This window comes from Simochromis diagramma, unplaced genomic scaffold (assembly GCF_900408965.1).
Source record: "Simochromis diagramma unplaced genomic scaffold, fSimDia1.1 OVJJ01000816.1, whole genome shotgun sequence".
NCBI lineage: Eukaryota > Metazoa > Chordata > Actinopteri > Cichliformes > Cichlidae > Simochromis > Simochromis diagramma.
The window spans coordinates 3,010,018-3,038,017 of record NW_024386908.1 but is presented as its reverse complement, the minus strand read 5'-3'; the positions used below and the strand labels follow the sequence as shown (position 1 = coordinate 3,038,017).

At 41.0% G+C, this 28,000-nt stretch overlaps 1 protein-coding gene across 1 annotated transcript in view; it reads right to left on the bottom strand.

Annotated features, from left to right (window-relative positions):
- Window positions 1-28,000, bottom strand: part of LOC120735585 (proton myo-inositol cotransporter-like) — an 82,880-nt gene that overhangs the window by 19,236 nt on the left and 35,644 nt on the right. The window contains exon 4 of the mRNA XM_040035019.1: window positions 8,054-8,162. Coding sequence (XP_039890953.1) covers window positions 8,054-8,162 — 109 coding nt within the window. The remainder of the gene's footprint in view (window positions 1-8,053; window positions 8,163-28,000) is intronic.

The window sequence follows — 28,000 nt, the reverse complement described above, 5'->3', positions numbered from 1 at the left end:
TCTGTGAAAATATTGTCTGACATTAAACCGGTCCGTGGCGCAAAAAAGGTTGGGGACCGCTGAACTAGAACATCTGGCAGATCGAGAATTTATCAAGCTCACTGAGACTGCAGAGCTTGTACTGTATTATTAATTGCTGTGTTATCAATTTGTCATCAGCGTACTTGGCAATTTAAATTCTGACAAATAGAATCGAAGTCTGTTGCATATACTGGATACCAACTGCCATTGTATTCTGGTATAAATCTCTAGTTTCTATGCCAAGCTAGATTGTCTTGCCCCCTTTACCTAAATTCATATATTTCACAAAGCACTTAGTTTTAGTAGTTTGTTCTACTTGTGGTGATAATTAACCATTATTATAGTGCTGGTTGAAGGAAATTTGGCCAAGGTGTTGGGAATAAAATGTCACTTCTGGACTTTCCGAGACTTATTTTCTCATCTTCTGGAAAAGATTAAAGTTCACACCATGAGAGACCTTACAAAGTGCAAGCAGGAGAAAATAAAAGCAGAAAAGGAAACATGCCACGTGAACGATTTCAGGAAATGTTTGCAGTGTTTGCATGATAAAGTATGCACATTCCACTGGTCATTAATACCCTGAAAAGCATCTCTTTTTTTGCACATAATTGCTTCAACTTCTGGGTCAAACCACTATTTTGGTAAGTGTGCAGTCTAAAGCATTGGTTGTACTTGGTTAGAAGTCCTTGATGCTACTTTTTGAGAAACCTGGAGCGAAGAACAAAAAACCCTCTCTGCATGATTGTTGCAAAAAGCAGCAAAGAAACAAAGAGAATAAAAGAACACGGGTCTTTTCATCCACAGCTCAATATTTCTTGTCCCCTTTCTCTGTCTTCCTTCATAAATCTTACACTTCCTCTCCTGTCATCTGCCTTGATCCCCCTCCGTGGCCCTTCCTCCACCTCATCACCATCAATGTCAGATCTCCCTCTGCCCTCTGCTTTCCTCTTCTCTGCTTTTACTCTACTCTCTAGCCCAGTTGGAAGATCTTCCTGTCTTTTAAGATAGTTTGTTCACCGCTCACAGGATGCACACACACATTTCCCACCAGTACACAGTGACCTTTACGTGCAAGATTATGAGGCTAATTCATTCGAAATGATCCATCAGCTAATGCATAAAGATGATATCTAATTTGACCAACTGCTGTACCACATTGTTCTGCATTTATAGCTAAACAACAGAGATGGGAAGGGAGATCCATAAAAAAAGAAAATCTCCTGCAGGATGCATGTTACTGATGTGATCCACACAGCCATCCATCCAGCTTCTTTTTTTCCTGAGTGATGCATTCTTGATAAATACATTTTTCATCACACAGGTTTCTCTGACAGTTTTTGAATGTTTGTGTGTGTGTGTGTGTGTGTGTGAGTGAAAGCAAGGAGGTTATTCATGTAACACCAAGAGAGCTCAGGGAGAGTACCTGACACATGAGTTTAAATCAAGCTGCTGTAAAATAATAATGGCACGTATGGGACCATGTCCACGGCCATTACGCATACTCATGGCTAGTTTTAGTTCTCTGTAGGCCTTTTAATCTATTTGAAGTAACAAAAAAAAATTATTTGATCTTCTGCAAACAAACCCTAAACCACTACTGATACTTCTGCAGTTTCAGCACTATTGATGTCTTAAATCTTGCGCAAGAGAAGCTCGGTAGATCTTTAGTTATGGCTTAGGTTAGCTTTCTATGGATTGGGCAAACACCTAGCTTCCATAGCTGTAGCAATTAGCTAGTACAGTGGAACCCCGACTTACGGATACCCCGTTTCATGAAAAATTCAAGTTACGAAGGCACTGAACAGCAATATTTTTGCCCGTGTTACGGCAAAATGCCCGAGTAACGAAATCCGCTGGCTCTGATTGGCTGAGCCTACAATGCCAACAATGCCTTCCGAATCATGTGACAACCCCTTGGCTTCTGTACTTGCGCTTCGCTGTTCCACTTGAACGACGTATTGTTGTTCTAGTTAGCAATTAGCCTATAGCCTATCGTTCAGCATAGCCTCACTCAAAACGCGTGATGGGTGCTTCGACTTACGAAAATTTTCGAATTACGAAAGACCCTCGGGAATGAATTAATTTCGTAAGTCGGGGTTCCACTACAATTATCTACAATTGTGAAGCTAAAATGTCAAACAGTGAATATAACTCTAAAGATTATGTTGTTTTCACGATGCTGTTGGTACTGTAACCAAGGACACCCTCGCCGAGCCACTAACACAACGGTGGACTTTTAATTTTTAATACATAAATAAATAAAAAGCAGATGTAGCTAGGTTAACAAAGCTACATAAGCTTACTGCCCATTATTGAAATAAAAGTCATGCCATCATAAATTATAATGATTTTATTGTGCAAACTAGGCTTTACAAGTCATTATAGTGATCAACAAACTGGATTAAGTGCAGCTGATGGTCATTCAGCAAAAATCAGTACCTTAGCAGGCTACCCACTGAGCTGGTGTAGGTACCATATAATCAGTATCTCCATGTATGCATATTATATGTGCAAACTTTTTTCCCTGCACCTTTCCGTTAAAAATACACTTGCGCATTTTTCCTAATTTTAAGCAATAGGCCTTTTTTTTAAGTGACCATGCATGAAGAGAATGGAGTGCTAAATTATCAGCTAATGGGGCTGAAGTGGGCAGGGACAATCTGGGAGAACGTTAAGGCACTTTCAATAAAGAATTAAATTTGATAGGAAGCTGATGCCATGGAGACACATGCTAAACAAATCAGCCAGTAATATAACCCCACGGTCCTGCCTGGGCACTCTACACACATCCGTTTTCCTTTCTTATTACCGTTTTGCATTAATGCACGCATAAGTAAATAAAGATAAAGTAGTAAGTAATTTGATGACCAAAGAAAATAGGGCAGGAGAAGAAAATAAAAAAATATTAATATAAAGTATTACTTGCTGTATTCCTTCATTTTATAATAGCTTCATACTGGAAAGTAGTCACGATAGCTCACATAACATCTATTTATATACTGTAGAGTACAGCTGGCTAAATACACATAAAGTAGTAATAGAACAGCAGCAGAGGTTAGCTGATCACTGCCTTGCTAGCACAAATAGAAAAATCCTCACCTGCCAGATAGAGCTTCAACACCTGTATACAGTTTGATCTCACAGACTCCTGAAATGTTATTGCAACACAAACAGCTGAGCATGATAAAAATTCACCTACTGGGATTGTGGATGAAGCTCAAGTACGTTTGCTTGCATAAATGGACATTACACAGAACAGAGCACAAATTAGCATTCAGGCAAGTGATACTAATCTGCACCAAGTTTAGTGTGTGAGCAGGTGTAAAGGCGGATTTATACTTCTCTGTTCAAGCTACACCTTTCTGAAACATAATCAGAAATGTGACGAAATGCAACCACATGCCAACACAGACCGCACAGGAATAAATGGTGCAAAGGCGATGCTTAGACTAGATCTCAAGCTCTCATTTAACCAGAATCTCTGAGAGACTTAGGTGCTGTTAACCACTGCTCCTTTGTGAAGTTGGACTGAAAAGAAAAAAAAAATATTTAGATCGTGTGAGGTTTGTAACTGTATTTGACAGGCTGGGGTTTATAATTACAGATATCCCCTAAGGCAGCACTGATCTCCATAAGTATGTTAGATATGAAAGGGCAAATCAGAGGGAAACGTGTTAACTGTCAGTTTGATGAAGCGAGAAACGCAACTTTGTCACTTCATCAAGATGTTATTGGTTGAACTGGCTGGTCAGTTACAATCTCAGTCAATCTTTCGCCTGAATTCCTCTGATAAAGACCAGAAGAGCTCACTTTTTTTGTTAGATATTTTACTCCAAGGCTGACGGGAGGAGGGAGGCTTTCTGTGGGAAAATGTGCTAATAGGGTCTCAAATGTACCCTCTGTGTGAACATATGTGACTTGGAGAGAGGGAGGAAAAAAGTGAACACTGTCAATCCGTTCCTGTCAAGTTCCTAACTTGAGAGAGAGAGGACTGTTAGAACTGGCAGCCAATATGTGCTTTTCTAGTTTGGTCTGGATTATTATTTTTTTGGCCTGTCTGCCAGATTGTCTCATTGCCCTTTTCCTTCTTCGCCTGTGCCAGCCTGGTGGTTTAATCAGAAAAAGCAGCTGGGGACAGGGAGAGGAGCTTGTTTCTAAGCCTGGCTGATTTACTGGCTCCTCAGACCTTCTTTATGTCTCACCGGCTAATGGGGCTAGCCTGGCAGCTTCACTGGAGGTAGACAAAAGAGGCAGTAGACAGGGAGCTTAGCAAAGCATACAGCACACATGACGAGTGACGGGAGGCGTCAGCAATAACTCAACACACAGTGCACATTCTGTGGTTAAAGTAGCCCATGCTCCGTATGGTGGAAGATGATCAAATATAGTTTTTAATCATTCATATCTTTACATTATATTCATCACTGAAGGGTGAGTATTGTCATGGTAACAGCTGTGTTCTCCCCCTTTCGTTTTGTTCTCTATGTTCTGTAGTCTGTCCTCGCCTCATCCAGCGACCCTCTGAGTTTTTTATTATTCACCTCAGTTTCAGCGAGCAGGTAGATTGTTTCTATCAGCTAATATCAATCATCCAGATTCACATTTTCCTCTGTCAGCCCAGTGTGTGAGTTCTCAGGTTACAACTGTGAACGTCATCATCAGGATTCAGTTCTCACTACATGTTCTGAAACCCTAACAAATGTACTAATTAATAAAATTAATACCATTTTTGCAATCAGTGCATGGACTTTTCATTTTTAACCCCTAGGCCTGTTTTGAATTGTAACACCAATCTGTAGATCAAATAGACCTTGCTGTTTCTTTATTTGGGTGTTCACCTGTGATACATGGCTCATGACTCCCCTGCTTCATCCTTCCTATTGTTTATGTGCCAAAATGTCCTTTGACAAGACACTTAACACCCAAATTGGGTTAAACAGTGTCTTCTAAACCCAGATCCTTTACCTTTCAAAATATGTACACTGGTCCACTTTATACTGACTTTATAAGTGGTTAAAAAAGTGGGCAGGTGGCACCTCTTTAATGACATACTACAGCAATTAAAAAGGCTGGTCTAGTTATTTACAATTGAATTATTCAGTTACCCTTTATTTTGCAAAAAAGGACAAACGCCTAGCTTCCATAGCTGTAGCAATTAGCTGGTATTATCTATAATTGTGAAGCTAAAATGTCGAGCACAATGAGTATTATGAACTTTCAAGCTTATACCAACAAATCAACCACTGCAACATCTCTTCTCCTTTTGTTTTTGTGATTTCCTTTTGAGTAGGCCGTCACTGGCATCTGATCCTTTTTCCTTGTACAGCAAACGTAAACATTTCTTAATTCTTTTTCTCGTCATGCAACGTAAACACACACTTAAAGCGTTATGTTCTTGTGAAAAATTCGCCCTCAAAAAAGTTGACATTAAGCGACAATGAGCTGGTCCTGATGTTTTGACTGTGTTTGAGCTACAAGCGCACTTGTTGCCACATGCAGCGATCTGATTGGTCTACTTTTTGGAAAAATTTGAAAAATGACACAATCAGTCTGATTGGCTAATTTTATAACACAGGAAATATTTTTTCAGTCTGGTGTAAAACGAGTGGCCTTAAAACTGACTGTTAATTTAATCATACCTTTACAGTGTCCAATGGCTGCATTTTGATTAGTATTTTAGTTTGGAAGGAGGTTCCTGGGTGGACCTCCTGCTGGAAAAGGACAGTGCCATGCATGTTAGGTTAACTGCTGATTGTAAATGATCTCTGGAAGTGCGACTATGCGGTCGTCTGTCTCTCTGTGAAGGACTGGAAACATGTTGAGGGTGTAACCTGCATTAATGTCGGGCCTTTCTCTTACAGTATGAAGAGCCTTGAGGCAACAGTTTTGGAACTATATAAATAAAATTGAATTGAACTGTCATGGCAGCTGGATAGCTGGTAACCCCCCATGACTCTGAGCTGTATAAGGAGACAACAAAATAGATGGATTCTGGCTGATATTATAACCATGGCTTAGTCTTATGTGGTTTTGAAACACTACAGAGACATCACAAAGACAGGCCCTAAAATAACAACTTGCTTTTGATTATACAGTTTTAAATTCACATACTCGAGTTCAATATCTTGGATACGAAAAACACAAACACACACACCAACCGAGTGATTTATTATTGGCTTATCCACACGTACATCTGGAGTGAACACATCCGGGACGGATGGGAAAGAGGCCCACGGATTCGATTCATTTGCTATGTCACAAGACAACTGTTGTTATTTGTGCGTCTGCTGCGTTGGACTCTTTCTCTTAAACATGTTGCTTCTTCTGATTTGGGCTGTACTTTGGCGATTTCATCAGATCTGCTCTCTTTCAGCCTGACTGCAGATGAAAATAACTATGCCAACTTGCATTCTGATCTGTCTCTGGGACTTTTCCATCCACGAAACGATGCGAAGCTAAACAAAGCAAACAACAGAAATGGAGACGCTGGCATCAAAAAATTGATTGTCACCAGCGTGAGGCCTTTAATGTCAATTTTGAGTGATGTCATTATCACCACAGTAAGCCGCAGTATTTATTTTTTCAAACGAAAGGGCAATCAGATTTCAATTTGCAGGCAGGAAAACACATTTTAATGCCATCTGTAAACATAACAGGCCCGAAACAGTCTCGGCTGTGGATGTAATGATGCTCGCTGCAAATGGGTCATCTCTCGACACAGATAAACTAGCAGGTAGACCTTTTTGGGAGGAATAGAAGATTGGCAGATACATAAATCAGAGAGTCAGAAAGGTGGATAGGGACAGAGCTATGACAGATTAAGTTTGTCCGCTCTGCTGTTCATAATGTTGGTGACAGGGATGAAGATAAATATACAGTAAGAGAGGCAGACACTCAGTAACCAGATCTCTCTGCGAGAGAGACAGAAGCAACCGCTCAAAGACATCCAGAGTTTCACCGCTGCTTTATTATCATCCTTTCTCCTCACATTTCTGTCCATTTACTTCTCAAAATCTAATCACGCACGGGCAAACGGCCATACCTAAAGCCTCACGCGCCCCCGCTTACATACACACAACCACGCGAGTGCACAGATGTCATGCACAAACACGCACGTGCCACACAGGCGCGCCTGCACAGACTCCAAAGTCCATAGGGTCACATTTCGTTCGTTTAGTCACATGTGTGCAAACACGCCCGTACAAGAACACTTATCCTGCTGCTCTCACCTCCGGTGGTTGCTAAGCAACAGCACATATCCACAGATTGTTTACGGAGCCTTGCAATATAGTTCATCTCTAAAGGGAGGCGAGGCAGGGACCGATGACACAATCCCCTCAGATGAAAAGAATAAGCTGGTCCATCCCTTCGCAGGCAAGTGGGCAGTAATGCAATGAGTCCTCTTGCTCCCCACTGGGCGACGTGAAGCGACAGATGACAGAAATGTTTTGTGATTTAATAGCGTGTCGCTGAAGCGAATGCACCCGTCTGAGATCTCTGGTGCTGAGAGGCGAGGCATGTGACATCGTGTGCCATGCATCGTTATTGTTTTCATTAACTCTGAGGGCAAAACTGATAAAAACACACTTGAACTTTTCCCTTTCGGCGCCAATGCGATGTAGAAATAATAAAGGCTGTGCCGTTTGAGCTCTTGAAAAGATGACACATGGACACAGCCTCAAGTATCAGAGGTCAATTTTTTCCAGTATACTACACATGAAAGGGCCTCTAAGTTAGGCAGTTACAGACTGCTGACAAATTAAAGGGAAAAACCTGAACCCTTGACCCCTTCATTGACACACTGGCTTTGTAAGGCTATACGGCACGTATCAGCATCCCTTAAAGGGAAGGGTTACTGAAAATCAGTGCAAAGTTGTTTTGGGTGATCGCCTTTATCTATTTGCTCATTTGATGCTGAACACTGCAGGCTCTCTTTAATTTTACAAAAGTCTGTTGCTCTGGGAGAACAAGCAGAATAAATCAGACCCGTGCGCCAGACCCGACGGAAAGGTTTGGTGATGTTTCCACTCACATGACTGTGTTGATTCCTGAAAGCTGCTGGAACATCTGAAGACCACAGCCCACCACCAGGGCTCGTCGTGTTGGGGGGTAGGTCAGCATCCGCCAGATCACCGGGCCATCTGAGAGACACAAGCAAAGGTACAGAAATGAGTTTTGCACGCAGCACAAGATAAGATAACCGCTATGAGGAAAACAAGGCTAAGACAGTATCTCAAGGGCGACATAAAAACTTTTTGTGAAAAAGAAACCAGGCGTGAAAGTGCAGTTCCTCAAATGGCCACTGGCTGGCTCCATCACCAGAGATTTCTGTGTTAAATTGCCCAAATTTACAGTCATCATCTGTATGTTTTCCTTCATTTCTACTACATCCATGAAATTTCTCCGAGGTCTTCCTTTTTTCCTCTTCCTGCCTGACATCTTCAACATCCTTTGTCCGGTATATCCACCATCCCTGCTCCGCACATATCCAAACACCTCAGCCTTGCCTCTCCAACTTGGTCCCCGAACCTCACAGCCTGAAGTGTTCCTCTGATGTAATCATTCCTAATCCTGTCAATTCTGTCTTAACACCTTTAACTCTCCTGTGTTTTTGTCAGTACCACCATCTTCAAACCTTCTTGTAACCCTTCCCTTTGACTCTTGCTATTATCTTCTGTCACAAATCACCCCTGACACTCGTCTCCACCCACTCAATCCTGCCTACACGCTCTTTTCATGTCTCATATGCACTATCAGTTGCTTTGATGGTTGACCCCAGGTGCTATAAAACTGCATAAAGATTTATGAACATGGCATGAGGTGCTAGAAATACAGGACCACTTCTTAGTTGAAAATTTGCCTTCATAAGTGCTTTAATTCTTCTTGGCACAGATTCAACAAGGCACTAGAACAATTTCACAAATATTTTGGTCCATATCGGTCATTGTTAAGTTCAGGAAACCAGTTTTAGAAGATGTGACATGGTGTGTTATCCTGCTGGAAGCAGCCATCAAAAGATGGTACACTGTGGACATAAAGGGATGGACCTCAGCAACAATACGTGGGTAAGCTGTGGAGATAAAACGATGCTCAGTTGTTATTAAGGAACACAAAGTGTGCCAACATATATTCCCTACAATATTACAACAACACTTCTGCCCATTGATACATTAGATGATAGGTCCATGGTGGGTGTATTCGGGTTGTTAACGCCAAATGCTGACCCTACTTTGTGAAAGTGGCAACAGAAATTGAGACTCATGAGAGAAAGCCAATCTTCTGTTGTCCAATTTTGGGGAATCCATGCAAATTGTCGCCTCAGCTCCCTGCTCTTCGCTGGCAAGAGTAACACCCAGTGTGGTCTTCTGCTGCTGTAGCCCATCTACTTCAAGGTTCAACGTGTTTTTGTGTTTCAGAGATGCTCTTCTGCAAACCTTTGTTGTAATGAGTCCTTTGGAGCTGCCTTTTGAACTACTTTAACCATACTCCCCTAACCTTTGGAATCAACGAGTGAATTTTTTCACCCAGAGAATCTGTGCTGGATATTTTCTCTTTTTCAGATTATTCTCTGTTTGGTTGCATAGATTAGCATTTTCTGAATTACTCAAACCAACAATCACGCCACGTTCAAAGTCGAATCACCCTCCGTTCCACAATTCTGGTGCTCAATTCAAAATTCAGCAGGTTGTCTGGACCTAAATGCGCTGGGTTGCTGCCATGTGATCGGCTAATTAGATATTTGCATTAGTCAGCAGTTGAACAGTAAGTAACAGTACGTTAGCTGGCTGCTGCTGCTGCTTTAATATTTAACACATATAGATGAGAGTGTTGTCAACCACACAGCTTTAAAAAATGTCAAACCGTTCTCATTAACACGAGTGGAACAACGTTCAGCTTAACCATGATCTAATTAAAAAATGCCACCAAATATTTTCTAACCGCACACAGGAAACTCAGTGGGTTTGTCACCATTAGTTATCCATAACAGATTTCTGATTTAGTGTTTAAGTTAGCATCATGAGTCACACTCTCCTCAAGCTGGAAGGCATAGCGGAAGCAACCATGTGACCAAGCGAAGATCTCTTACACAAGATGCTGAGGTTTTGTTTGTTCCAGTGATGCCGTCCTGTTGCTCTTGAATGTTTTGGAAAAACATGCAAATTTGCCTTATTTTCTTAGTGCCATTTTCCTCTTTCAGATGGCGGATATCTCACTGTGGGATGGAGCAAATATCTGAATTTGGCTTTGGCCACACAGAGTCCTACTTGGCTCATCTTCGGAGCCAGACTGCGATTTCCAACGCACGCAGACTAGTGATTCCTTCGGGAGGAGAAGTCTTAATAGGATGAGAGAATGGCTGGACAGGCATGGGGCTCTGGGATGAAGAGGGAGACATCCAGAGTGCTAACAGATCAGACAAACAAGTCTGAACACACACACACACACAGGTAATATCAGGATACACAAGTGACTGTGCAAACACTGGCAGAAAATACAAACGTATCACAAACAAGGATGCATGAGCCTGCACATATGAGCTGATGCGCACAGACTGAGTATTTTGGAGCAGCTGTGTGTGGGAGGACTTTGGACCAGTGAACATCTCCTTTTGCTGTTTGACAAGCAGATCAGACTCTGTAAAGGAGGCTCCCGCTGACACACAAACACACTTAAGCCTACCTTTTAATGGGTGCCTGTCAGCCCTCGTTGGAGGATATTATCATCAACTTTGAGTCTTTTCAAACCTGAGATGCCGCGAGAGGCTTTTTAACTTTCATCTGTTTTTCCACATTTTCACAGAAGACTTCTCCTCATCTTTTTATTTTGAAGAGATTGGAAGCAATTCTCACAGCAGCGTGAAGCAATCAAAAACATAGCTTTTCATGATTCGTCCTTTACTGTAGCTTCCTTTTACTCGGCTCACACAGCCACTATATGTTTCTCTAAGCAGCCCTGTTATTGTTTTTAAAGTCAATGTTTAAAGGAAGTTCTCCACAGAGAAAATAAAGAGAAAGCGATGTGTTTATGGTCCAAGCCACGTCCATGGCACAGGTTGATTTTTTGATCCCCGCTGAGCAGACCATGGGACTCTTAGCCGACAGGGAAATCACAAATGAACTATCGAGAGGTTTGAAACCTAACGGCCGAATGGAGGCGAGATAAAACACGCGTTCACGTGCAATCAATTAAAGAAACGCTGTGTATTTTTCCTGACTGGTTTTTCCCCACAGAATACCACGAGATCAAGCAAACAGTGTAAGAAAAGGGTTATGCACAGACTCTCAGACAAACTCACAAAACACACAGCTTCATTTCCTCAGCTGAACACCACCCAGCTGTAATTTAATCAGATGAGATATTGAAAAAGAGGGATGGCAATGAAAAACAAGCCAGCGGGCTACCAGTGAGCCACAAGCGCAGTGATTGCGTCTCATAATACTGCCGTAATTGCACGTTCGTTTTCCACACTGAACCTTTCCAGTTACATCTGCATCACTTGAATTCGATCTATCCACAACAATTTAGCCTAAAAAAATGAAATACAGTTCATGTTGTCTTGTGATCAAGCCATACAGAAGTTCAGTTGAGTTGTGGATCATAGCTGAGAGCATGAAGCAAGCAAATATACACGATGGGATAAGAGTTCCTAGTAGAAAGAGGCACTTAGAAACATCCTTAGACACACAGACACTCACACCAAGCTCAACAGGGGAACACAACTATCCACACAAGCTGTGATTATACTTCCAGCATCACTACCTGCACATATCTCCTTTGATTGCTCATCTTATCGGGTTTCAATTCAGTAAATAGCTCCACTCTACCACTATAATCCGATTTGTTTGTGCAGTGAAGTAGGGAAGCCTGGGATGTGTGTTTAATGTCTCCGACTACTTCTTTGCATAATCTTTGATATTCTTTGAAGGAACGTCCAATTAGTGTTTTCCCTTGGCTACTTGCTTTTTGGGAAAACATTGCTAGTCCAGTCAGATGTTTCTTTTTATTCATACTTCAAACTCGTGCCATACTCAGCTCCATGAAATATGCAGCAGGAAGAGGAAAAATACAAGGAGAGGAATAAAGACTTTGTTGGAAGCTTGCTTTCCAGGAAACTGGAATGCTTCCACTGACGGGACTTATAATTACAGATTTCCACATTGATTTGTAAATCTGTGAAATCCTTTCAGTCTATGGGTCAGTGCATGGTCAATACACCACAAAGGGATACACTGGGACTGAGCAATGCCCAATCAAGAAAACAAAGAGGCTCGATGGAAGCGCATATAAATGCAGGTTCAGACTTTTAAAAGGAATGGTCTTGCATTTAAGTTAGACAGGAATAGCTACTCCTATCCCATCCAATCACCACGCTTTGGGGAAGTAAGTGGCAGGAAACAGGCTACACTTCTCAGACAAGCAGGCTGCAATCAAGGACCGAGGCCTTGGCAGCCAATCTGTAGCCCTTCTACATCAACCCTCATCCCCCCTCTAATTATTTTTTCCACATACTTCCCCTCTCCTCATACTTTTTCTCCTCTCCTCTGCTTCCTTATGTAAGTAGGATCATGACATCTCACATGTCACAATAAGAATCCTGAACAGAAAGTCAAGACTAGTAGAGAATAAATAAGATCATCTGAAGCACGGTGTAGCCTCTAAGGTTCTTGATCATTAAAGCAACTTTAGGATTTTCATGCACAAAAGAATTTAACTTTTTGGAAAAATAAAGTTTTTCTCTGAGAGTTGATTAAACTTTTAAAACCTTCAACAAGAATCTAGGGGAAGCTTGGCTAGATTAGCATCACCACTGGAAACATTTGGGGAAAGAAAATAAAGAAGAGTCAAAAGAAACCCTTCAGCCATGCTACGGGTGCCAACCTCTGAAACTTTCCTGGTGGCATCACATGATTGGAACCACAAAAACAACAAGCTAATCCGAGCAGCAGACCAGAATAAATAGCTGTTCATAAGAAATGTTAGATAAATCTGTTTATGTTTTGTGTGTCCATCCATCCATTATCCTTTGCAGGGTCGCGGGGGGTGCTGCAGCCTATCCCAGCTGTCATAGGGCGAGAGGCGGGGTACACCCTGGACAGGTCGCCAGTCTGTCGCAGGGCCAACACACAGGGACAGACAACCATTCACACTCACATTCACTCGCACATTCACACCTAGTGGTAATTTGGATTTTTTCCAATTAACCTATCCCCACAGTAACACCTCAAAATCCAAAATACAGGGGACTTTCATGCCCTTCTCATTTTTTTTTCTTTGTAGTACACTGTATGCATGACTCTTTACATTTAGCTTATGGCAGGAAAGTAAGTGAACTTGTTAAAGTCCTGAGTCTGGTGCCCCAGTGTCCATGTTTTTGAGTATGGTTAATATTTCTAGCTTTTGTATCAGTTATGGTTGTTGTTGGACTGTGTTTTCTTGGGTTAAAAGGATATTCTAAGTTGGATTAGTTTCTCTGATTGGCTTATGTTTTTCTTGTACTTTTGGTCTTCATGTTAGGTTATTTAGTTTCTTGCTGTTAGTGATTATGTTTTACCTCCCTCAGTGTCTAGCCTTGTCTTGCGTTTTGTGAGTCTTGTCTCTGTTTAATTTCTCCAGTCACAGTGTAAAGCTTGCGTGTCTCGTCCGCGTCTACGTATTTGTCATGCTTCCTGTTTTATTTTGATAGTCCTTGTCCTGTGTGCAGTGCATTTAGTTTTGCTTCCGTTCTATCTCGTTATGTCAGATTCGTCCCAGCTGTGTTTCCACCTGTTCCCCATCCTCTCGTTATTCTGCCTGTGTGTCGTGTATACTTCCATGTTTCCCAGTCATGTCAAGTCTCTTCCAGTCACCTACAACCAGTCAGGAGTTTCTTACTTGTAGTTCATGTTTGGTTTGCTTCTTTAGTATTCATATATTTTGTTTTTAGTTTGTTTTTGGCCAACATTAAAGCTTCTGCCTTTAATTAAGCATCCTGTCTCCGAGTCCTGCGTTTGGGTCCTAACCTAGCCTGCCACACAGCTCACCATAACAGAACTATTCCTTTAACTACGTAAAATCATGGTGAAAGTTGCAAATGGTGGTGCTTTAAATTCAAGCTTTATTAGCATGTAATAGTACAGTCACAGATACAATCAATTCACTATAAACAAAAAAAAAAATAAGCAAAAATTGTGATTTTGTAACATGCTGTTGTTTATAATGCAGGATTACAGTAGAAACTGTGAAATGAAAAATGCCAGTAATTTACTGTAATTTAACAGGGACAAGTTTTGCAGTACAGGAAACTCTTCTAAGATGCTAAATCACAAAAAAATAATTTTCATGCATTTTTTATAGCCCTATACTGTCATGGTCCTGGGTCAGTGACCCAGTGTTTTTGGTTGTTGTACTTTTACTTTTGATAGTTTTATGTATTATGACTGTTGTGCTTTGGTTTCCAAGGGTTTAGCTGTGTTCCCTCTGGTTGGTGTCATCCCTGCCTGTGTATCCCCTTTTGTGTAGTAAGGTCTCTGTGTTTAGTAAGCGTTTCTTAGTCTGTGTCTTTGCGTGTATGTGTTCCTGTTTTACTTTGAAGGTCCCTGCCTGATGTCAGTGCGTTCTGTTTACGTTCCCCTGCCACGTCAGCTGTGATGTCTTCCAGGTGTGTTCCCCTCCTGTTTCCCATCCCTTGATTCCTGGTGTGTGTATTTATAGCGTGTGTTACCTCGTCCTCGTTGCTTGTTCGTCTGCGTCTCTCCGGCCGTCATTCTGTGTATTTCCCTGTGCCTCCCTGCATCTCTGTTTCTGGTTAGTTTCTGTTAGTTTTTCCCAGTTTAGGTTTTCTTAGTTCCATGTTCACCCTCGTCATCTCTGTTGTATCCACATTTGCACCAGAGCTGCCGCATCTTGGGTCCTAAATGATCCACACACGGCTTGTCCCGGCAACCCGTGACATATACAGACAGTTTGGAAAGAACAAACCTAAATTATTATAGAAGATCTCTTCAAATTCGCTTCAATCTTCAATCGCTTTTACAGCGTACAGATTGTGTATCAGTCTCTGTCTTCTAAATCCTTTGTTATTATACTATTAAGTGAGAGTATTGGTGTCATAATCGTCAGCTCTCAAACTCCTCATAAAATGACAGATTTCAGAGTTAAGCTGGCATCCGAGTCCTTCCACTTGCTTTCATTCTTCCTTTCATTTCAGGACACAGACGACCTTTTGAGAACAATTTATTTATGTGCTCTGATTTTTTTTACCCACAAATAATAACAACCACTTTGACATCAAGAGGAAAAACGGTATGTTGAGAGGAGGTCGAAGAAAATTAAATCTTGCAAGAAGGATGCTCTCAAGTACTGGTTAGGGAGGCGATTCCTGTGTCAGCCAGAGGTAACTTAAGTCACCTGTATCCTACATGTGCACCCCATTGTTTTAGCTGGTGGACGTAAATTCTATTCCAACAGGGTTTCAAAGTCTAAAATACTTTTTGGAAAGCAGAAATCTCATTTGGTTCATTCCGAGATAATTGAGAATCACTCAGGTCCTGTAGGGCTTGGGAGAAAGAGCATTTTAAGTGGAGCTGATGAAATCTTATCGGTAGACCAGACTCCCGTCTGCAGATGCAGGGTAGCAGCTGTGTTTACCTAAGGGCACTGAGGGGCCAGCAGTTGCCAGGAGCTGAGAACCAGACAGACAGATGGATGGATAGATGGACGGATAAATGGAGTCACACACATGAAAGAAAAATCCACAAGAGTGGCAAGGGAGCTTACACTAATTCAACATAAATATGACACCCTTGAGCACTGACAGTAGAAACTCTTCCTACTGGCAGTTTCATTCAGGATGACTGACACATAAAAAGCTTCTGCGTATACTTTATCACCACCTGGACCAAAGGAGCACTTCACATCATTTAGTGTTGCACTGTAACTTTGCCAGACTCATACGAGACAGTAATAGATTAAAAACTGATGCAGCATAACCAGAACGACCATCTCTATTCAGTGCCACTCATTCTGTGTTAAAACCTGAATCACAGCTCTGTGAAGCTGTTAGGCTAATGTTTCCTCAGGCCATGTAAGCTCATTTCTCTCCAGCTCCACTCCTACAGATGTTTCTTTTTTAAGCTCTAGCTTATGCTAAGAACCGGCTGCTTCTGGTGCCACAAAAATCTTCTGCAAACATTTTACATATGCGATAAGAGAGATGTTAGGATTCATCTTTGACCTCATAGTTATAGACAAGCATTCCATACCCAGATATAACAGAACTTATCACAAATATGGTGACAAAAGCATTTTTGGAGACCAGCTGAGGTGCCACCTGCTTCCAGATTTATGAATCTTCTGAATCCAGAACCAAAGAAAACCTAAATAATGAGGGAAAAAACTGTACCAAAGTCATCAGCGGTTCTCTATTATCGCTATGCAAAAACACACAAAGCATCGTGCAAAGGAAATTTATATATGCGAAGACACATTATATAAGGCAAAAACAGACTTCATTATAATGGGCTTGAACGTCAATATTTGGTATTTAATCTTCAACGGAGCCTGTAATTTTATGTAATTTGTTTAACTAGCCTTCAGGAACGGTTCTCCCGGCTTCTTGAAGGACATTCAAAGCTCTTCTTTGGACGTTTGCTGCCTTTTCTTATGTTCCCTGTCCAGATGATCCCACACCACTTCAATTAGGTTGAGGTACGAGGTCTGGGGAGGCCAATCCATGACTGTCAGTGTTCCACTGAGTGATTTTCTATCCACATATGCTTTTACTGCACTTGCAGTGTGTTTGAGATCATTTTCATGTTCCAGTCAGATGCTTTGCAGACGATGGATCAAAACGTGTGTGTTCCACCTATTTTGACAAGATCCCCAACACTTACTGTTGCACCTCTCTCGACCTCATGTAAATACTGATTATTTAAACCAAAAAGTTCAACTTTGCAATTGGTTTTTGTATAAATGTGGTCTGTTTCATCCCTTGAGCCAATGTCCAGAAAAAAAAGCAATTTTCATTTTGGATATCTAACATTTATAGGTAGTGAGGATCAATATAATGTCACAAAGAGAAAACTCTGAACCAGAGGGAGCTGCTGTCACAACTGAAGCTTACAACGTTTTGAAAGCTTCAGAGTCTCGGTGCAAGTTCAACAAAACCTCCATCTCTCCGGTTTGAAACTAATCACATCAAAGAGATCAATCGATAGGGCACAGGAGGTTGCTTTCAGCTCTCTGTAACCTGTTGCTAGAGGAAGAGGTTTGCACAAAGGTGGAAACATACAGCAAAAGGCAGGAAATAAAAAAGGAAATCAAAACGGAGGCAGACAGTTTTACTTTTCCAATTTTGGTTTTGAAAATTGTTGAAAAGTCAAAGCCTTGTTATGTAACTGAGCTCATGCGAGCAGAGAGGCAGACAGCTACCTGAGGTTGAGATGAGGACAGGGACATAGAGGCGCATGCATTTTTAAACTCTGTCTGATTTTCCAACTGAGATTTGTATTATTCAGCAGTCAGACTGCTTTCCCCGCACACTGTGCATCATTAGATGCAAAGTGACCCAGAAGAAATTTGACAGATATTTTTTATGTTGTGATTAGAAGTAATTTCATTCCTCCAGGCAATAGCTTTGTGGGTAAAACCCGGCTATCTAGCACTTGTTGCAGGTTACAGCACAGCTGTTATTTACTGTTATTTAATGAGCTACCATTGGCAGCTTTGAACCAAAACTGGTGGGTAGTTACTCCTAAGGGACGGGAATAGAGACAAGTGTGGGTGAGCGTGCATGCAAGGCAGGAGAGAGAGAGAGAGAAAAACATGAGAGTGGTCTTGATTGCCTAAGGCTGAGATTACACTCCTCTGTGCACATTGGAAATCTGGATGAGTGGCTGCTCTTATTCCACTTTGTAGTCCTTTGCAGTTGGTGCCCTTGTAGTGGAGAGGCAAGTCTGCACAGTCCAAACTAAATGGACAGTATGCTGATGTCTGCATAGAGCCTGCTAAATGTGGGTCCTTTCACTGATATGGTGGATTCAGTGCTGTCATAGTGTGGCTGTAGGCGGACCCAGAATGCAGGAGGCAGACGGCAAAAACAGAAAACAAGCTCTTTAATGGTCAATTTCCAGTCCAAAAGGCACATCATGGGAAGACATATACACACTGAGGGAGTTTAAGCTGTGTTTTCAAATTGTTTTACCAGCGAGAGGACCTTATTAATGATCTGAAGACAGTTGGGACTACAGTCTAAGAACACCATTGGTAACACACTAAGCTGTAATGGACTGAACACTCGCAGCGTCCCCTGCCATGTCCCCAATCTTAAGTTTGCCAGTAAACATGCAAATGTTTCAGAGAAGACTTGTGAGAAAGTGCAGTGCTCCAACGAACTCGAGCTCTTTGTCACCGACTTGACTCACTGCGTTTGAAGGAAGAAAAATGCGTATGACACAAAGATCACCACCCCCACAGACCAGCACAGGGGTGTGAAGATTATGCTTTAGGGCTGCCTTTCAGCTAAGGGTACAGGACAATTTCACCGCATTGCGAGGCAATTGATGGGACCAGGTATTGCAAAATCTTGGATGAGAATCTCTATCCTTCAACAAAAATCCAAAACATATCACCAAGGCAACACAGCAATGGAAGAAGCACATTAAGGCCATGGAGTGACCTAGACAATCTCCAGACCTCAGCCCTGTAGGGAATTTGTTGAGGGAACTGAACTTTAAGTTGTCAAGCAGCAGCCAAGAAACCCAAGAGATTTATTGAGTTTCTATAAAGAGGAGTGGGCCAAAAACCCTCCTCAGATGCGTGCAGACCTGGTGATCATATTACTGCTGTGCCTCCCAACAAGGGTTTCTCCAACAAGTAGTAAGTCGTGCTGTGCTTTACGATCCTTGTCTCACTCAGTGACATTCAAATCACTTTATAAAAATGTAAGTAATGTGTTTTCCCCAGATTTTTGGTTCCATCTCTCCATTAAAATGAAAGACTGTTTAATTCTTTGTAAGTGAGCAAACTTACAAGTTCAGCAGGGGACCAAATAATCATTTCTCTCACTGTATCTCAGGCTAGCACACAGTCCTTTAATTTCTTTGTGTGCACATGTCAGTAACTCCAGTTTTTTGTTAATAGTGGCTGAAATCAGAACTGGTGTTTTGTTGGTTCCCTGCATGGTGGATGAGTGTTTTGGCAGCTTAATCATCCATATCGTGCTGTGCTGTTCGTTGCACTTCTGTTAGATCTGTGCGTTGTGCACAGTTTAGCATTTTGATTTGCCGTTTTATTTCTAAATTAATAGAGAAATGGAAGCTCGAGCACTCACATATGTGGAAAGCATAACTGCATTGTAAGGACTAACAGAATTACACACCGACAGACTCACAGACTACTATCCACGCACACTTTCAATTTCATAGCTTATTATTTAGGACTGTAGAGTTACACTTTCTGTCAACACGCACGTATATTTGCATTTTTTAAAATTACATTTGAACTACTTGCACAAACATCATGTTCTTATCACGGCTTGTAGGGATCTGCTTCTACAGTCTAAATCCCTAAAGAAATTTCACAATTATATTTTTAATATAAGTAATAACGCCTGCCTGCCTGTCTCCCCCTCCCACCCCCCAAAATTCTGTTTTAAAGACTGTGAAAGAATTTCGTTAATAACCGCCTATCCACATAGGACTTATGACAGGAGCAGAGAGGGATTCATGACAGCCACTGCACAACTCACCCTGCTCAATTATGAATAAGCTGCATAGGACCTACAGGGGAACAGAGGAGAGCAGGGGGCTCAAAAAGGAGCTTTTTTGTCCTCAATTTGTCAGTGCTGCTTTACCCTGTTTGTCATTCTGCTACACGGTGAACAAAGACTGTGTCTGGGCTGACACATGTTGTGAGCCCTTAAAAGTTTGAGTGCAGTATTTTAGGGAGGTTTTAAAGGGTTAGTACAAACCAGACAATGAATGAAGCTTTTTAAGTATCTGCATTAAGTGATTGAATCCAATAACGGAGCCAGACAACTCCAATCAGAGAGGAAATGAGCCTCAGAGTGATATAAACTAGGGAATCTTCTGTGCACAGGTGTGCAGATAAGCATGCATCCCGTATTACATCATAAAACACATTTTTCTGTCTCACATACAGCTGATGCACATGCACAGTGGTGTCAAACTCATTATAGTTCAAAACACAGCTCAATTTGATCTCAAGTTTAACAGATAAGCACCAACATTGCAAAATGACATTAAAAAAAAGCCTGATATGTCATCAGGTTACAAATATATAATCAATATGTCTCACTTATTTCCTATCAATCAGATTACTGTTATTGCAATTTGGAAGCCACACTCAAACAATATTGATTTACTTATTTATGGCAATATAAGGCAGCCTTATGTTTGAAACCTCTGCTCTGTGAACTTTGGGATATGGTGTAAAGCTAGATAAAAGAACTCGATAAAGCCAGTTATTATATATCCTGCATGAATCTTGTATTGTGCTAGGTTCTTGTTTGTGATGCTGCAAGTGTGTTCCTGACTTATTACCATTCAGTCTCTCTGTGTCATTTCTATCCCAGCTGAGTCGAGTAAACACACTGGCTGCCAGGGCCCGGCTGGCAGTACTTTTTTCCATTTTTTCATACCAAATACCAAAATTTCATTCCTAATCTTTATTCTCCACACATGTCCATGTCAGCAGAATCCATCATTTTTATGCTTTTCATTCACTGTCTGTGTAACCAGACTGTGTAAGACATTTCAAGTGACAGGTTATTTACATGACTCAATCTGAGGTCCACCGGGTCAGTGGCCATACTACAAAACTCTTTTCATAGTATGAGACAAAGTTTCTACCAAGTTGTCACGCTGTTCCAGTTTGAGGCAGCAGACTGTCAAATTTAAGTCCAGCTAGGCTGTTAGAGAGATTTCCTGTCAATCATCTATCTTGAGACCAACTAGTGGCACATCCATCTAGTGTCCAGTGTTGAGAAGCAGCTCAACTTGTAGTGTCAAAAAATGTCCCAGTGGATGTGCACCAAGGTTTTTGATCTGCTTACTGTAACTTGTAAAAATAATGAGTACTGATGAATGCTATTTAAAAGGCTACCAGCCGGTATATGTAGATGGCACCAGGCAAGATATGTAGCAATAGATCACATGATCGTGCTGCTTTATTCCACTTGAGTCAACAGTCGATCACTAAACAAATGACACATGTTTTGGATGCAGACAGTGGGTCCAATCTGTGCACCGATCTGTGGAGAACGTGAGTAATAACAAACATGACTCACAAAAACAGAGTGATTGGTGACAGTGGCGTTTCTAAGAGACTCATTGGTAAAAGACACGCATTGCACAAGGTGCGGAGATGACCTTCGTATCTGCTGAGCAAAGTGACACCTGACCTAAATCTGATCTGGCTGTGTTTCTATTGGACAGAAGATTAGAGGTCAGGAGAAGAAAGGAAAGCTAAGTGAGGTCAAAGATGAGAAATGGGAAGCAGATGAAAGGAAAAGACAGGAGTGAAGTGGAAAGCAAGGAATGGTAAAAAGGAAAGGGATTTACGTGAGATAGGGAGGGCGTGAGTAAGGTAAACATGACACAGGAGAGGGAAAATAAAAAAATAAAAAGAAAGGAAGACAAAGGAAGCAAATTAAAAATGAAGGAAACAAATAAGAAAAAAGACAGGAAATTAAAAAAAGGGAAAAGAAGAGAGATTTATATGAGATAAAAAAGGATGAGAGTAAGGTAAAGAGGACGTGGGACAGGAATGGAAAAGGAAATAAAATGAAAGGAAAAGGAAATAAAAGTAATACAGCAATAAAAGAGAAGAAAGGAAAAGATATTAAATGAAGGTAAAAAGACGAGTAAAAAAGAAAAGTAAATAACTGACAAGACAAGGAAACAAAAGAGGAGAAGGAAAGAAAACAAGGGAACAGAAGGGAAAAGTATAGGAAAAGGAAGTAATGGAAAGGACTACAGAAAATGAGAGGAAAAGGGATAAGAAAAAGGAAGAAAGGAAGGACAATAAAGGAAAGAAACTGACATGAAGAAAAAGGAGGAAAGGAAAGGAAAGGAAAAGAAAAACGCAGCTGTCATAGAGCTGGAAGTTCAAGACAGGTGATGTGTGAGCTACAGTGGGGGAAATGGAGCTGTTGTCATTGGAAACCCATGTTAAGCAGCTGCCATCCATATGTAATCCACAGTTATTTTTACTCAGATGGCATCTTAATGTGCTGCTTAACTTCTCATTAATTCATTTTGTGTGTGACTGCAGAAACAGCACACGGCAGGGAACGTCTAAACAGGCATCCGCTATGACTCCAGGTAACAAATAATAACCGTGCCAGTCTTGTAAAACTTGTACTTTTTCCTCACGTTAAACTGAGGAGAACTTTAGAATGGGAACAGTGACATTCAAAAAGCTTCATGACTGACACGGCTGCTCTCACAAGTGCAGCAGGATCTCGCGTCTGCTTCAAAACGTTCGCTGGGAGGCAACGAGAGTTTAGTGGTAAGGAACTTCTCACACTTGATCTCGTCAAAATCTCTTTTAAATGCTGCCTCCTCTCAGCATGACTCATTCTCACCTCTCAACTGAGCAGCCTTGAGACAAACTGACTGGTTAACAATTGCACTGCGCAGCGGAGAGGCGGCGGTTCACAATGTGCCAAACTATATTTGCTCAAAAACAAAGCCTCTAAAGCACGATTTAGTAAACAAACTGCTGTCTGATTGATCCATTCACGCAAAGCAAATCCACGCGACGGTCAGTGGAAAACGACGGACACGACAGACGAGGAGCGAAAAGCTCAACGTGAGCGCAATTTGTTTTAAGGGGGAAGAGATGCAAGCTCTAGCAGCGAGATAGAAGCTAAATGAAATAAACTTCTTATCATAACTTTTAATGTGTTGCCTCGGTGACTTGAGAGCGCCCAAGGCATTCAAATGCGGAAGAGGGAAACAAATGCGTGTTGAGGAGACAGCGAGATCTTAAAAAGATTTGTCTCCTGGAGGCAAACGGCAACAACTGTGCTGCTCTGATGAAAACATCTATTAGCACTGAGTCCCTCGACGTTTCAGGAGAAAGACGGATGTGTGTACATGTTCATTTGTGTGGACCAAAATCAGTTTGTTATCAGAACAACGAAGAGATTCTAAGGACGTTTTAAAAGGTAATATCTATTCGGTTCAACTTCGTTCATTGTGTCTAGCTGAATCCTTGCTCTTGGTGACATTATTGGTCCTCAGTAACACTGTGAGGATTACCATTTAGACTCATTTTTGACCAGGATTTAAACTTCAATGCACACGTTAAACAACTATGTCTGCAGTCAGAGTACTGACAGAGACTCTTCATAGGCTCATTGTTAAATCCAGTTGAATTTAAAATCCTTCTCCTCACATACAAGGTCTTGAATAATCAGGTGCTATCATACCATAGACATATCATGCCACAGTTTCATATGATCCCTTGGAGCACTTTGCTCACAGATAGCAGGTTTAATTGTCTTTCCTAGAGTTTTTCATGCCTCTTTTTGACAAGTACCTACACAGCTCGACTCTGTGTTTAGGGTTGTCCATTATGCGGCGGGACACCTGGTACTCGTTACTTTTCTAACAGCTGCACAGCCGGGTTGTAAGTGTGACACAAGTCAATGGTGTCACTCAACGACACCTGAGAGCGACTCCTTCACGAAAATCAAAACTTTTTTTAAAACCTGACAATGAAAGAACTCGCTGCATTAAAACCAACACCGTGGTCCCTGACAAAAAGCCATAGACAGAGCAGCAGGTATACCATCACCTCGACATCTTCCATTGTTGTGTTGTGTTTGTGTCACATACAAATGAGTGGACCTTTGACCACGTTGCTATAACAACCCTATGCACGTTGAGGTGGTACTTAATTGTAATGGAAATGACAGAAACCAAGGAGATTAGAGTTGAGTTGAGCAGGTACTTGACTTAATGGCATTTTCCATGCAAACTACGGGCTAGAGATCAAAGCAGTCATGAGTCTGGTTCTGTAGGAGGTCCTTTTATACTATAAAAGGGTTCTTCCTTCCCACTCTTGCCAAGTCTTTGGAGGATTGTTTGATTGTTGCATTTTCTCTTTAATATTTTGTGGGTTTACTTTGTAGTATAAAATGTCTTAAGGTGACTGTTGTTATGAGTTATTGAGCTAATGTTATGAGCTGTTATTATTCTATGGCCCTCTTCCACATTTTATAAGCCTACCATGTCGACCATTCCCTCTTCTCTACTAAAATATATTATGTAAATTAAATCAGGCAAACATAAAATATATAAAGTATACACCACACAGCTCTCGAGCTAAAGCTATATTAGGCATGAACACACATTGAGGATGACTGGCCTGAAGCCACAGTAGTCTCAGTCATGGTGGCCTATTTCCAGATAAACCGAACAATATTCTCAGCCATAAAACACATAGCGCATTCATAACAGATGAAGACCAAACATAAGGTGACAATAATGAAAATACAACAACTTGCGTTTTAGTCTGGCCTAAATGTGTCCATAATCCAAATGGTCTCTATAATATGTTAGCTGAGTAATACTCCTTCCTGATGGCAGGTGACCTGCTGCTGCAGTTTAGGTCTTTGCAACATTGGCCGGTGATGACTACTGACTTTTAAATGATAACCCAGGAACTCTATGAGCACTTTGTGTCAGAAGTTATTATCTTGCCAATCACAAAGTCAGTAATTGCTTTTTGCCAACACACCCCGCTGATCGAACCCACATCTGAAATGCGCTGCTTTACAGAGTCGGGATTGTCACCTCAGGCAACAATCTGTGGTTTTCTGTTATGGCTTTATGTTTTTGAACTTTGTTTAGAGGTTACCATAAAATGAGGTTTGAGACATCTGAACAAGCTGCATAAACAAAGGAGAAAAAAAGAATACTATGTTGGCTTAAAGAAAAGTGGAGGTCGTGGTACTTGAGGGGACTAGACAAGTACCTGTTCAAATATTGTTTTTGAATGGAGAGCACGCAGATGTAACTTGAAGCCATACAGTCGCTATTGTTTTCTTCTCTTTATAGCAAGTCTTTCATAATTAATCATTGCTAAAGAGCTTGATACAGTCACTTAACTCTTGAATTCAGTGAATTTATTAAAATTCAGCTGACATAGATGATCTCAGAGAATGTCTAAGTCCTCCAGAAAAATGAGACAGAAAACTGTGGGAAAACCACCTGTTTGGTGGACCTTTCAACCACATACTGTATGTTACAACTCCAATTCCAAAAAAGTTGGTATGCTGTGTAGAATGATTTGGAAATTTGCTATACCCTATTTTATTCACAATAAAAAATAGAGGACTGACGTCCCATTCTTGAGTGATAGAGAATAATGTTTTTTATTTCATGTTCAGCACCTGTTCAACACCCAGACTCTTCTAGAATGAAGCCATGCTGTTGTAATAGATGCACTATGTGGTTTGGCATTGCCTTGCTGAAATAGTTAAGACTTTTCCTGACAAAGACATCGCCTGGTTGGAGCATATGTCCCTTTCATTCATGGCGCCTTTCAAGATGCCAATTCCATAGGCATTAATGGCCATCAGAGATGCAGGCTTTGGAACTAAGGCGCGATAATGAACTGGATTGCCCCTCTTCTTTTTAGTTCAGAGGATGTAGCGTCAGTGTTTTCCAAAAACAATGTCACATTTCTAACTATTAGACATCAGAACAGTTTTCCATTTTGCCTCATTTTATGTTCAGTTGACGATGTCACCCTTTCTGGATCAATAACCTGCATTTAACCTGCATTTGTGGTTGGAATGTTGACCTGTGTTCGCAGAAAGTGGTTTCTGAGTTCATGTAGTGATTTCCATGACAGAATCGTGGCTGTTTTTTGGCATCTGTAGCGGTCACAAGGTAATGTGAAGGGGACCAGGCGGGAAAAAACAACCACACGAGCCTTCAGTCATTTTTCAGAGCTCTGAATATATTCTTTTATCCATGTACAGAGGTTTAACATGCTCACCATCGACACATCTAAAAATGAACAACCCAGCTTCTCAAAAAACCCTCCTTAAATAGATGCTGGTCATACCACCACCAATAAATTTTAAAAGATTTTCCCCCGACATAGCCCAGCTACAAAAAACCTATACAGTTAAATACTGCAGTTATTCTAACACACCTCACATATATCTGATTACAAACACCCAGCTAAATTATATACAAACTAACTAAATCGAATGAAACTGAAACTTCAGCCCACTCCCCCCCAGCTCTCATCTGATGGTTTAACTACAAACACTATCAGTGGATAATTGGAGAACTCCTTTCAGGTGAACATCATTAGGCTGTAATGATGTGTGCACTGCATGACTCAGGCTTTCAGGAAGTTGACCTCCAAAGACGGAGAGAGTAGTTAATGGACTTCAAAACAAAAGCATAGCAAAATCAAAACTTGCGTGCTTCACCTTAGTGAGGGACATGCTTCCCAGTATCAAATACTGATTTTCAGTCTTGTCCCTTGCACACAAATTTCTCCAGATTCTCTGAATCTTTTGATGCTATTATGTACTGTAATGTCTTAAAAATTTGACATTGTGTAACAGTATTCTGATATTGTTCCACAACTTGTAAATTTGTGAACCACTGCCCATCTTTACTTCGGAGAAACTCTGCCGCTCTAAAATGCTTCATGAGATGGTAAAGTGTTTCAGTTTAATTGTTTCATATGTTATTTCATGTGTTATAAATGCATCTCTTTGGGTTGCAAAAAGATGTCTGCTGTGAGAAAATCACCTTGCTTCTCATTGGATGTGTGACCTTTCAAGACTGCTTTCAATTAGTTTAGGGTGTTAGTTTCTAGTTCAAAGCTTTTCAACTCACTGTGATGTTTTTTTTTTTTTAATTATCATCCTTTTCAGAATCAGAATCAGAATACTTTATTCATCCCTAAAGTTATGTGCAGAGCATGCTTTAGAGCCTGGCTACCTTGTGATCGAGTGTGTTGTTTCTTCAGTTTCTTAGTCCACCGCCTACTTGTCCAGACTGTTTTCAAAAACTGTGATGGCCACACCCAAAAAGGCCACTAGAGCAACCCTCACTAATGAATATGTTAGGCAGTGAGATCCATCTTTCACGTAGCTTAAATTCATGGCTTCAAGTGGGTTGAAAACATTTGTTTTACTATGCAAAGGAAACCAACTGAGGGAAAAAAAACCCAGCAGTCATGAATTCTGAACGCTTGTCACTGCAATTATTAAAACCACCCTGCCTACGTTACCAAAAATGAGATTAATCTTTACCTCCTGCCTCCAGTTACACCACTTTCATGCCATATGCTGGATAGCAGAGTTGAGAAAGATGTTAATGACTTGAGAGTGTTTTGGCTTGTAATTAAATCTCTGGTGCCATTTTGAAATCTACTGGCACTCAGTTTAATGAGTTATTGAGATTCATGACTTCCAAAACGCACACCTGCCCTAATGCAAATGACAGGGGTCTTCCTTAGAGACATGGATACCAAGGCACACAGAGAACAAAGACGTGCTGAGTCAGAGCGGCTTTGGGAAAACAGGGAACAAAGGCCTTCTTCCCTTTACATCTGAATGTCTCATTTCCCAATTTCCCATTAAAACCTATTCAGATAATAACTTTTCAAAAGATAACTGACTGACCCAATAAACCCAGAACTATGGATGTAACGTATGAGTCATACAATCTTTGTGCTTGTTAATTTCACTGAGTGTTCCCTGGTGGTTCAGAACCCAAAAACATGCTAAATCAATAGGCATGCTTTAATTGAATAAAGTACCTCTTGATGAGTCACACTTTCACTGCATCTTCAAGCTGGGACTGAAGAACAGCATCTTTTTATATCGTCACATTAAAATAGCCTTGATTTCAATCAAATCGTGCTCTTGGATTCAACACGGTGAAAAGCTCCAGCGGTGCCATTAAAAATGTCTTTTTGTTCTTCTTACATTTTCAGT